Source organism: Scomber japonicus, chromosome 13 (assembly GCF_027409825.1).
Source record: "Scomber japonicus isolate fScoJap1 chromosome 13, fScoJap1.pri, whole genome shotgun sequence".
Lineage (NCBI taxonomy): Eukaryota > Metazoa > Chordata > Actinopteri > Scombriformes > Scombridae > Scomber > Scomber japonicus.
The window spans coordinates 22204773-22218453 of record NC_070590.1 but is presented as its reverse complement, the minus strand read 5'-3'; the positions used below and the strand labels follow the sequence as shown (position 1 = coordinate 22218453).

The 13681-nt window shown below is 39.2% G+C and overlaps 1 protein-coding gene across 1 annotated transcript in view; it reads left to right on the top strand.

Annotated features, from left to right (window-relative positions):
- Positions 1 to 3886: 3886 nt before the first annotated feature.
- LOC128370838 (roundabout homolog 2-like) overlaps positions 3887 to 13681 on the top strand; it is an 82049-nt gene continuing 72254 nt past the window's right edge. The window contains exons 1-2 of the mRNA XM_053331008.1: positions 3887 to 3941; positions 7703 to 8029. Coding sequence (XP_053186983.1) covers positions 3887 to 3941; positions 7703 to 8029 — 382 coding nt within the window. The remainder of the gene's footprint in view (positions 3942 to 7702; positions 8030 to 13681) is intronic.

Genomic DNA, 13681 nt, shown 5'->3' with positions numbered 1-13681 from the left:
CACCTCTGACGGCCATGAAAGCACCTCCACACATTCTCCTAATAGTGTGTGGAAGTCAGGCAATTTGAACAATTTGGGTAGATACATGAGGCAGAAACTAACCACCCCCACATCACTGCCATTGATGGATTATACAGTATAATACATTATGATTTAATTGATTAAATATGGTATTTACAGTCATACATATAGATTTATTATACGGAGTAATTTGAGAGTATTTCAGTAAAAACAGTGAGCTGAAGCCAGCAGAAAGCACTGAGCTGTAGTCTGGGGTGTTCGTTCTCAGTATAGGACTTGGATAAATCCTTTGATGAAATGGATGTAATGTTAATGTGAAAAGTATTGCTTAAGGAGCTTAAGGTCACAGTGAAACAACATATTGATATTTTCTTTTGTCTCTATTAGATAGCCTTCTTTGTTAAAACAAGATATTGGGGAACAAAACTAGGGGAGCTGTTATTTTAAAGAGAAAAATGTACTTTTTCTTGATGGAGAGGGAAAAGGCCATATATATAATGATTGCTTTATTCAATGGCATACATATGTATGCTGTTTATCATAATATGTCAAATTGGCAAGTCATTTATCTACCATACTGCTACTTTAACACAGCCATAACATTGTTCATATATTCTGATGCAATTTAAAAAGCTGTTGATACCTTGCGGCCATGACGAAAATGCTCTAGTTGTACATCATATGAAAGTGGTTTAAATCTTAAGACGATGTTTCCAGTGTTTACTGGACTGAACACCTTAAGATGTTTAAGACAGAGGTTTGTCACGTGTATGCAGGTTTGGCCTTCGTGGTCAGGACATATGTCTACTCTCACTAAGGCTGAGCATGCCTGGTGTTGAACACACTGTCACACACACCATCTGTTACCTCCAGCACTCCTGGCTTGGACAAACATGGTTATGAGTAGGTAATGGTGCGGACGAAACTTGCGACCTTGACACTGTCTCCTATGTGTGATCAACAGAAAGGGAGAGGGAGAGACGTAGATTGATGAGAGTCAGTAGCCCTTTTGATTTTGGTTTGTGCAAGAAAAGGCTCAAACCCAGGTTGCCTGGAAACCTGTCTGCGTGAGATGAGAGATGGAGTCTTTCTCTGCCTTTCTTATCTTATTCAACTTAAAAGATAAACATCAAATCACCTCATTCAATAAATGTACGTTCATTTTTTTAACCTTATGTTAGACATCAAATGCCATTATGTATGCCTTATGCCATTTTTACATTTTAAAGCCATTGCCAGCCCCCCATCCTCTTCTTCCAGATGTATTAAACCTGTTTCATAGGGTGTGTTAATTTGCATCTTCTTGCCATAAGTGAGGTGTCACTAAGACCAGCTTAGTCAAAGATGATCTGCATCTCCGGGTGTAACTCAAATTCTGTAATCTGTGGTAATTATTCCGAGTATTAGGATTTATTTGATTTAAAGGTGTCTGATTTCATAAATTTATGTGCATGAAGATAATAATCATATTTTTCACTGCTTAATATTTTAACATATCTACACCTACCTTTCCTTGCATTTAATACACTAATATGACCATCTTGGCATTAACTCCTCTGCAGTTGTCTTGTATGTCTACTGTTTTCTCTCCCAATACTCTCTAGGAAGAAATATGAGAATAATACAAATATTTCTAACAGCCCGCAATGAATACTGTAGCAGCAACACTGTGTATTAAGTAATTCAGTGTAATTAGTACTAACTGTGTTCTTGAAGTTTCCTTCTCGGATCATTAGAGTTCACCTTGATGGATTTTGCGAGGTTATTAATTTATTGAAAAGCCTATATATTATCCCCTCAGCACCTATGAAGGATTGGAAGTGCAATTGGTTAAGGTCACTCCGCATAAAATCTGAAGAACAGTCAATTGGTGACATGTTACTTACTGAAAATCCTCCACTGAATTGTATTCTTTTGAATGTATAGAGCAGTGGTTCTTTCTCTGTCTCTCTCTCTGTCTCTCTCTCTCTCTCTCTCTCTCTCTCTCTCTCTCTCTCTCTCTCTCTCTCTCTCTCTCTCTCTCTCTCTCTCTCTCTCTCTCTCTCTCTGTCTGTTTTTTCCCCCAAATGCCACTTGTGCATTCCTGCACTTCGGTTATGATGAGGGCTTACACTATTGAGGTGCATCTAAAAAGCTGTTGAGAGGGAAGAGGTCTCCACAACGCCATGAACTGAGCTACTGCCATAAGAATAATCTCACAGGAAAATCCTATTGAAAACATCATTTTCTGATGGATGAGATCCATCCAATTGAAATGATTGTGTTCACTTTGCACTCCCTTTCATACAGACTCGATTTAGCCATCGTCTACAATTATTATTCGATCTACTGCCGTGAACACTGTGCCAAAAATGGTTTAATTTCACCCTCCAGATCAATAGCACCTGATACAGCCCTGCTCATTCTGGTCTCACTGCGAGGCTGCATTCATAATGATATTGACTATATTGAGTGGTATTGACGAAAGGGCAGGATAAGCACCTCAGGCAGTGGGCAGGAATGAGGAGCCATTTCTTTACAGCTGTACACCTTTATAATAGCTTTTTCTACCATTAAATTAACACATCAGCCAGTAAAACCATAGGGCTCAGTTTATGGTTTATGTATTAACTCATTGGTTTAGACCTGTCCATAGAACTGAAAGGGTTAGGATTGATAGAAAAAAAGAAACAATAATACAGAAAATACATAAAGTCTTTCTTTTTCTGCAATACAAAGGAATCTTGTGCATTTGGTGTACAAACAAAATGGCTCCAGAGACAAATCTGGTGTATCTCTGGTTCCAGTGGCAACGTTGCATACCAGAGCATTGCCAAGGGATGCTTTTCTCATAAGTGGATTGTCATGTTTTACTGAATGTGTCAAAGTAAACCTGTCACCTGTCACTGTCTTTCATATGTACACAGGACAGTGCCCAGATGTTGCATGTTAATAAGGTTTTTTAGAAGAAAGATGAGAAGAAACAATTCTATATGAGAAAATAACATTTATTTACATTTATTTCATGCAGATAAGAACACTCAGGCAATTCAATACTGCACAATATAGTACTGCATCGCAGCAACCCATTTATCTGTCACAAAAAATCTACTGTAAGTAGTGTTAATACATCTAAACTGTCAAAGAAAGACTGAAAGAAAACACTAAATGGCCAGTACAGCCTACTTTGATTTAAGTTTATTATTGATCATGTTTCCATTACTGTGTCTAGTAAGCTAAATTAATCAGCTGTTTGCATTAAATTGTCCACAGGAAAAGAGGGAAGGGAACACTAATGAGTATCATTATCATCCACTTCTTTACGATTTAAAGTGCTGAACAGTAAATCTAGTAATCAGACTTATTGTAGGCCTATGTGTTAGTTTCTCCCAGGGCAGCGGAGTGGAGAGGAGGGGCTGTACTGTGCTGCACAGTGCAGCTACTCACCTCTGACTGAATCCCGTCTCCACCTTTCATCCCTCAACTTGTCCCGCATGAGGATGGATGCGTTTCCCTTCGGTCGGACCCGGTAAAAGTGTCTGAAGAATGCGGTCGGACGGGAAAGCCGTCAGTAACAGGAGCGTCTTTGGGCGTCGGTGATGTTTGCAATTGGTGATTGCAGAAATTTCCAACGTGATCGGCGAGTCGACAGACCACTGCTTACTGGTGCGTTCTTGGAGAGGAAGAATGGACATGTGAATGAGAGTGATTTGGTTCAGCGGCTGAAATACCTGTTTCGGTTGTTTTAGTGCACTCAATTGAAACAGTAAATTGCCACAAAGTGAGGCAAGTGAAGGCAGGATTGATTGATTCATTGAGTGATTGCTTTTTTTTTCGCTTGAAGAGGAATTCATGCGCCGATAGCTTACGGGGCCAATATGCCAGAATGGGTCCTCTACAGTATTTATTTCTCTGTGGACTTCTCTACACCCAAACCGACGGTAAGTTCATCAATACAATCTTGTGGTTGAAGTGTTGTTTTGTTCAACATTAAGCTTTAGAAAAGCACACTGGGCTGGGACCTGAAGCGTATTCTACCCGTGGTTTTGCCCGCTTAAGTGCATTAATAAGATACGGAGTAGGCTATGGTGGCTCACACGATTTACAGTGAATTTCCTGCTTCTCTTAAATTTTGTGTATACTGTACACGTTTGAAATCACAAATTCAGCATGCCAGTGCACCACAGCACGGCTGGTTAATTTAGCCTTCATGTAAAATTGGGCCGGGCCAACTATTCAGCAGCTTAGGGAAATGAAAGTTGCTCATTTATTCATAAGGGCTGCCCTAAATTTGAACACGTTTGTAACTTGAATACAAGATTTGACAGCTTTGAAATCGCCCTTATTTCCACAAGCATCGTGGTTTGAAATGTGTGCTGGCCAAAATTGAGCTCTCACTAAACTTTTTTTTCTTTCTATTGTAAAAGAAAATGTGCTTTGATTAATTATTTATTTAATCCATTTCACTCACCCAGATCTCTTTCTTGTATAAACTCCTTAATAAGTGTTACAAACCTGTCATATTTCAGCCGGTGCTCACAATAAATCAATATCTCAGGTCATATTTTGTGTGACCTAATGCTCAGGTTGCACAGGCAGATGACCGTGCTTATGTCCTTTAGCTGAAATATCTTAATGTGCCATGAAAAAAATGCTTACTCATATAGACTGGAAATTGACCCCTGACTGTGTCTACAGGTTACTGATACCACAAATAGACTGTGCTTGTGTATAAATGCAGCTGCACTTTAGAGACATCTATCTGTCTTTCTTGACACGATGTGTTGCTGTTATCATGAAATGTTTTGTACTACTTTATCCCCTGTAGACCATACAACATAAAAGTGTGTCAGTGTAGATATACATGTGATGGGACCTTCAGTAAAGTGGGTGTGGATGTTGGGTGGTTTCACTGTGTTGCCAGTTTATTTTGTGTTTTCTTTCTCGCTTGTGGAGGAATATTTGATACTGTACATACAGTATGTGTAATCTGAGGCAAATCAATGTAATACAGTGCTCTGCGGTTAATCCCAACTTTATGAAGCTTATAATATGTTTACAACGTTGTCAGACAGGTGCTGATTGAACTCTAAGGTGAGTTTGCAGGTTGTAGTGTGTAGTGGAGGTGTTGTATTAGACTGAATTATACTGAAATGTGTTTTTAATGTTTTATCCACTCATGTTTACAATACACTAAGGTCGAATCAAAGCATCTCTGAAACAGTGTGTGAACATTCATAGATTCTCTAAAACAACAATTAAGTGAAATTCTATTGATTGAAGAATTGAAAGCGGTACAAAGCATCCCAACGAATGATGACTGGCTGACTATACCTATTGCAATACTGTACATAATATGTGGTCTATTAGGGAGGATAATGTTGAGCATTTGTAGCTGGTGGGCAGTTATGTTACATTGATGTTGTGGCCATCTTGGCTGCCTGTATCTAAATCCTTTTTGAGTCTCACTGCTTTAAAAATTGTTGTTGTCATTTGTACTGACATTGAGGTTATGACATCTTAAATTAGATTTTCAAATAACAGAAAGAACCTGGAAGACTGGTGCCTTTGGCCTACCAATCAAATTAAACATGTAGTTATAAGCCTAAATGGAGTTCCTTGAACTGCTGGTATGCAGTTTTAACCTCAAAGTGACTCCTATCAGAGTGATCTCTGTTTATAAGCCAACATGTCCCTGACCATGTTTTTTTTTTTCACCTGCAGGACCTTGAGTTTCTGTTTCAGCACCATGGATAGATCCCCATAAACCGTCTTACTGGTGGAAAAAACAGACCACATTATAAACTAAGTTTGATCCACATCGGCCTTACACTGTCCTAGACTAAAGGATAAACTGTATTTTTGACCAATAAAGGATTCTTAGTGTATCTATAGTAACAATCTGCATTTTTAAGACTTTTAAGACAGCCAAATTACCATGCAATTTAAAGCTTGAATATCAATGCAGAACTATTCAGCAGCTAAAAAGCAAACATTTGATCTAAGGTGTGTGTGTATGAATCCAAATATATATCTATCCATCCATTTATTCATTTTATATCCCCACTTATTCATATTCAGGGTCACGGGGTGCTGGAGCATGCATTGAGCAGGAAGCAGGCAAACCCACTGGACGGGTTGCCAGTCCATCACAGGGCAGTAGATTGACAGGACCCTGCAGGACCTTCTTGCTGTTAGATGACATTACCAACCACTGAGCCAATGTGCCACCCACAACTTAAATAGTCTCATTTAAATTCTGTTGTCTGACAGCACAAATATAAAACTCTACATTAGCCACAGCGGAGACCGAGCAATAGGACAGCCAATTAGACAAACTCAGAATTCCACAAACTGTGTGTGTATGTGTGTGTGTGCCATTGTGGATCCACACAAATGGTATTTACCCAAGAGACATATGTATAGGGTTTTAAAAGCATGTTAAAAACATAATGTATCACCATAGTTTGGTGGGCTGGCGCCAGCTAATGGAATGCTTTTTGTCAACAAACCTCTTAACATTATAGACTGTCACATAAATTTTACTCACATTTGCTTTTTTATTTCAGTCGCCATGTAGCAGCCAATCATCATGGTTGTGTTTGCGATTTGTTTGATTTGTCACTATCAAAGGCAAAAAGACATGAGACCGTGTAACATCATTTTCATTTATTTATATATCTTATTTATTTCTTTGCCTCACGACAGTCCAAAAGGTCTGTTTTAGTGACTTCGACATCACACTTGAGGTTTATTTACATGCACACAACTGCTAAGGAAAACCTTTTTAACACAGATATTATAATGTGCTCATACACCATGAAACAGATGACAGTTGTGATGCTGTCATGTCTGTAAACAAACACAGCGCTGCTACATTTGGGTCATTCCTTTGTGACATTTAGCAGTTGAATTTAAGAAACTGCATTAAATTGAGCTTAAGAATTCACATGGCCAAATAAGTGGAAAGAATGAGCAGAGTTAGGGTCGTGACTGGGTTGTGGTTACACCAAATTACGACATTATTCTTATTAAGCAAGTCAGGATTAGACGTTTGCATGACCTTTGCTGGAGATTGACGATCAACTACTCAGGTTAAAATATAAATGCATGTTAATGTGGAAATGTAGCCTGTAAGGAGAAACGAGAGGCTCCTGAAATGTGTACTTTGCATATCCTCAATATTACAGTACAAAGTGAAAAATCCAGTGTAGCAGTCACTGTTCTACATCTACTGAGATAACATGTTTGATGATGTCAGTGTTTGATGGAAACTGTTAATGAAAAAGCTAATGAGATGTAATGACTCCTCAGCTCCTGCCTGTGAAAGTAAATATTAAAGCCCGAGTGTAGCAACACGGCATGTCGTGCAGCCAGTAAAAACACGACACTAATCAACGTTCCCATCAAGGACTGTAACCAAATTATAATTTGTATATTCTGCCAATAACATGTACAAGTCTATTTATATCTATTGTTTATTCAAGACCATTTGCTGTTTTTTTCATATTGATTTTCCAATTTGTTTTGGTTTTATTCCAGGTTTTTGTAGTTTGTTTCTATTGGCCATAGTTGCTGCTGTTGCTCATGTTAACTAAATATCTACTATGTTTATCTCAAACATACTGCAATCGTTACTGCATTTTTATGAGCCTGTAAATATTACTTCAATGAAACATTTCACACTCCTGTTTCCCTCTAGGGTCTCGTCTTCGCCAGGAAGACTCCCCTCCCCGCATTGTTGAGCACCCTTCTGACCTCATTGTGTCCAAGGGGGAACCTGCAACTCTCAACTGTAAGGCAGAGGGACGTCCAACCCCCACAGTGGAATGGTACAAAGATGGGGAACGCGTTGAAACAAACCGCGACAACCCCCGTTCACACCGTATGCTGCTGCCCAGCGGCTCCCTCTTCTTCCTACGCATCGTCCACGGACGAAGGAGCAAGCCCGATGATGGCAGCTATGTGTGTGTAGCCCGAAACTATCTTGGGGAGGCCGTAAGCCGAAACGCATCTCTAGAAGTAGCACGTAAGTCTTGAATTTTCATCTTGTCCCTCTGGGCACAAAGGTAATGCCCTGGTCAGTGTTGCATGACAGAATAAGAATGAAAAAATGGTGTTGCTTGTATATCACAGTAATATGAAGTGTGTGTTCATGTTGATGTTGACCTTTTTATGGAAAATATGAAGATATGTTAAAGCTGTATCTGAAAAAGGTAGAGTTTAGGTTAAATTAAGCATAACATTTTGGGGATGTTGTGCTAAAGGATACATATAAGATGTCATCTGTCATAATATGAGCAACGTCACCTATCCACTGAACCTACAAGTGTGTGTGCTTAGCCATGTGCATAGCATGTGTGCACATATGTGTGTGAATATGTTTTCAGACTGCTAGTGAGACCTGTTTGGATGACCTGTTTGAGTAATGTATGGGCAGAGCTGTGAAACGCTCCAGGGAGGCAGAAAAAGGGGGCAGGATTTTAACCTAGCTAACTCCCCTTCACTGTTTGGTTTTGGAAAGATGCAGCCTGCTCCCAGCCAGTTTTCTCCCTGTGTGGGAGAGAGACGCTTTGGGCTATTCACATTTCCATTATGTGCTAAACTGAGCTGATTTCTTGCCATGAACAAGATGCACACACGCTCGGACGCACACGCAGATATACATGCATGCACACACAAACACCCACACTGTCTCCCCTGCTCTCCGTTTCGTACTCTCACAGAGATGTACTGCACACGCTGGAAATTGGGAATTCCAGGCAAACAGCATATTGCAATTTGATTTTAAATTTACAAAGCATTTACTTGCCAAATTATTTCTACATATATGCCTCTTAATTGCAAATGAAGCACTTGACTCATATATTGGGTGAATCTGGGAAATATTGCACCTAATAACTTTATAGTGAAGTATGTTGTGCTATGACTTGAAAGGAACTCTCCCCTTTACAATGACATAGTCTTAATAGTGCTGTTGAGACTTGTGCTAGTTTTTCAACCAGTCTGGATCTGTTTTTTGGCTTTGAGGGGTTATCATGGAATAGGAGGGGGAAAAAAAGGAAAAAATTGAGATAAGAGCCCTGGACCTAATAGAAAATCAGTCGAGACATTATCTGAGATCTGCGTCTTTTTGTGAACCACATCCTCTCTTTGTCTCAGTGCCTTTTCCACATTAGACACTTATATTTCTATTGTCTTCTTTTGCTGGTGCTGTTTGCTCTCCTTTCTCCCAAATCAATATAGTGCTGAACTGTCCTGGAAAAACTGATGTTTAAGGAGGTGCTGGATATTTGAGAGGATACACAAATATGCCCATAGACAATAATGTGTGTGTGGTTGTGTATGGTAAAGGATACAGCATTGATGTGTTCAATGCAAATGATGTTCACAAAAAAATCAGACATTGTGGTGTTTGATATTCTAGTTGATAAGCATATTATACATTGTACCTTACATCCTATTTATTTTGCACATCTTGAACAGTAGATGTGCTTGAAGACAGTGAATAATTCTTTCTCATAACGAAACCAGAGACCCAAAACTGTCGTTATAGTGTCAAGAGACAAATATTATAGCTGCTCCACTGATTCCCTCGACTGAATAGAGGCTGACTTTATGAACACAATGACTGTGTCAGAGTGATTTTGTAGGGATTTTCTGGCTCTCCTTATTTTGCGGCACAAACAGGCATTCGGAATTCATTTGCGGAGTTAATTGTCACATTCATTGTCAGTAGGAGCTGCAATTATTGACGTTTTTTTCCTATTGTTGGAAGAGAGGTAGGCTACTTATGTATCAGCAACACATATGGAGGGTAAAATAACAAACACAAGATAGTGTTGCAAATGTGAGTACACAGTATCAGAACATAAGCCATATTAAATATGGCTCCCATTGAGCCCCAGACTAGTTTTAATAGTCCTTCAAAACTGCCTTAAATGGTCGTTCTTGAAGCCTTATTTAGGTCTGTTAATGAATTCATATGTATTTTCTGTATTGGGGCAATATCATCTCATTTGGGGATATCCTGTGGGATCAGTGTTTGCATAGCAGAGTGCACCTGGTACTTCTCTGTATTCCTTTGCAGCTATATAACCCTGCAGACCACCTACAGGATCGGAGTACTCCCAGTTCTGATGAACACTGAATTTCAAGTACTTGCTGAAACTCTCTGGAATTTTTTAACTGCTTGATCGTCAAGTCTCTTTTAAGGTTGGGTGGTAAAGTAATGATAGGCTTTGCAATTTAGTTTCTTTAAATTTAAGTTTTTTTCCCCTAACTTTTATATAATTGTGATGCTCACTAGAAGCTGCAGCTAAATATCTTGGTCACATGTTTTCCCCGCTTATGCAGACACTGTCAATAGTTTATTTTATTAGGAGATTCTCTTACATTAAGACAGTTCGACTTAGGCAGCCTCTAGTCTTCTCTGTTTGATTCCGAATATCATGGCTACAGGGATGCATAATTGCATGACTCCTTTAGGGGCTGCAGGATCCTGCCAGTATTGCTGCAGCCAAAGTTGTCATGCAATGCTGCGGGTGGGAGTAAGCTGGTAGATGAAAATGCTGTGGGGATGCTCTGACAGTGAGCCTAGCTCAAAATGGTCTGTTTCCTTAGGAGTCCACACACATCCTCAAATTTTCTAATGGGCTGTAGCATTGTATCTCAACCAGTGGCTTAGAAAATGTAGCTAACTAGAGGGGTGCTGCTCCCCTGGGTACATTTGTGCTGTACAAGCTCAATTTTGGTGGTTCGTCATGCATTTTATGAGCTTTAGCCTGACTGAAATTTGAAGGGACATTATTCATTTTACGTGATGCAAAACACTTCAGCTGTTTCAGATGGTAGCAAAGCTTAGAATATGTAAATGATGTAGATACACCAGATAAATCTACAGCTGGCAGCCTGGCAAAAGCAAATAATGTACCTTTTAACATTAGTTTGCCTTATGAATTAACCAAGCCACATACACATAAAAAAAAAAAACTTATTTCAACACAGTTATTTTTTCCAGACAAGTTGCACAGTAAAGCTCATGACAAATAATCAATAGACAGTAACCTAGCAAATTCATATTGCATGTGTGGGTTGGTATTGATCTTCTCATCTGACTGTGGGTAAGATTGCAAAAAAGCAGAATGCACGAAAACAAGTATTTTAAGGGTTTTGCCTTTTTTACGGTCTTATAGTTACACTTGTTCTTCATGTGCCTTATCATTTCACTTCAGGCTCATTTCAGTATAATGTTTGATCTCCTTCAAAGCAATATTAACACATCTTTTTTGCATCTGCATCATTATTTCTTTTTGCTTAATCTTGTATCATGTGTCTGTAGGTACTTTCCAGAATAATAAACATACAGGCAAAGTGGTTTACATGTAGTTTTTTTTCTTTACTCTACACTTTAATTCTAAACCATGTTTTTTGTCAGACTGGAATGAGAAAGCCAGAAGGAAGGCACTGGAGAGAGTTCTGTTAAATTAGATTCTAGGACAGTAAGGGAACATGTACTGTATGTCAGTGGAAAGACCATGAGCTCAGATCTGTAGTATTTCCCCCCTTGTTGAAATTCTATTTCCTGAGCAGTCTTGTTGGATGCATTTTTGACACATATGATAACATCAGCCATTTTGTCAAGAAATGAGGCCATGTCTGTTTATTATTAGAAGGTCTTGTATTTTATGCTTGATAAACAAGACTCATTGTGTGTCGTGTACAGTTACAGCATGTCACATGTTTGTCACATCTAAGTATGTAATTTTAATAATCTACAATCACCTGCTGTCAGTGTGTACAATCACACCCGGGCCAACCGCCGAGCCAGCTTTTCACATCTTCCGTCTATTTAGTCAAACACTGCAGCCGAGCACTACTTCAGAGCAGCGTCAACAAACAACTGATCGACCTCCAGGCCACCAGTGGACTGGCACTAATCATCATAGTGAGTGGCTGTTGATGGAATTAGAACAGCTCCCTCAAACTATTAAGAAGGGACAGAAAAGACATAAACAGTAATGTGCTGAGAGGAGGTGTGGGTGGAGGGTCAGCAGATGCAAGGGTGTTCATTAGCACAAAACCCAAGAACAAGATGAGTCCCGCTCTGTTTGACTGTGCTAAGTGAATTAGAAGTATGGTCACTCAGCTAGACAATCATCAATTATATCCTCGCTGTCACAAGCTGCCAATAAAGTAGCAGCCACAATGCTAGATAAATCTAGTGTCTGGGTTGTGTTTGCTAGTGCTCTGAGGTAATTATTTTAATGAGAGGTTAAATACACTGGAAATTAATTTGAAATTTTAGTAGAATGAGTATGCCTGTGATTGATACTTTGTGATGCAGTTAAGATCTGCAGTTGTGAATTCTGAGCATACATCTACAGAAAGGGGCAAGTGATAAATAACACTTAGCTTGAGCAATGTCACAAACTATGTTATCAAATATCAAATCAAAACATTTTTGCTATGGAAAAGGGAAGTAACACAATTATCTGTTGGAGCCTACTCCAGCACACACTAGGCAGATTTAGGTGTTATGGTTGGCAGCAGCCATTTCAGAGAGAAACATCTATAAACTGTCCAAGTTAAACCCCCAAATATTAGAAAAGATGAGTTAGTGTTGGAGAATTAGGTATTTTGACATCTGTACCAATGGCCTAATTCACCAAATTTACTACTGTACGTGCAAGCTGGAATTGGCAAAATAAGATTATTTCCTCTCACTCACACATTTAACTAATTAAAACAAACTGCATGATTACAACCCATACATGAGCATGTGAAAGCCACCATTTGAGATCTCTGGTAAGCAATATTCACAAATTACTTTTATGAAATGGGCCTGAGATCCAACATGAGACCAGCCATTGGAACCCAATCCTAAAGACAGCAGGGAGTCACTCCTATCAACACCAATCAGCATTCCATAGTTTCTAGCTTCTATCAGTCTAGGATGTGTGGAAATCTTAGCACTTAGAAATAACCAAACAAAATGCCATTGCTTCATCTCTTCTGTTCTAATCTGGTCTTTAAAAAATAATACTTTAGGGACAACATATTAAAGGTAAAGTCAGTGATTCTAATGCAGTACAGTTTTGTCAAATTCAGCAAATATCTCCTCACAGAGTGCTACTGTAGCTATCCATTTTGTGTGTGTGTGCTCTGTAAATGGGTATATAAACACAGTAGCTCGGAGCAAGCAACATACTATTGCAGCCAATCAGCAGGGGTCATTTGTGCTTGTGCACATAAGACAGGGGGGAGTCATCAGAACAGTTGCTTGTGTGAGGACATGACAGTCTAATGTCTCCAGCACCCATTTAATGGTGGGGGAGGGCTGGTAAATTGGAGTAAGAGAGAGGGATCGCTGCCAATTCACATAGAAGGTTTTTCGTCATGGAACAGATTTGCTTCTATTTTATTTAATGTGTCAATCCACACTGAATCCAAGAAACCACAGAGACCCCCCACGTTTTTTAATGCTCCAAGTCTGTTTCTGTCGTGTTTAGTGAAGCATAATCTAAACAGGCAGCTATTTAATTCAACCAAATATCTCACTGTATATACGTTCAGAACTTATTAACCGAACCAATAAATCAATTAATGAAAACACAGGGTTTCTTGCATGGAGTCATTCTGCAAACTATTTTGGTTCTATAAATTCCTACTGTCTGTCAGC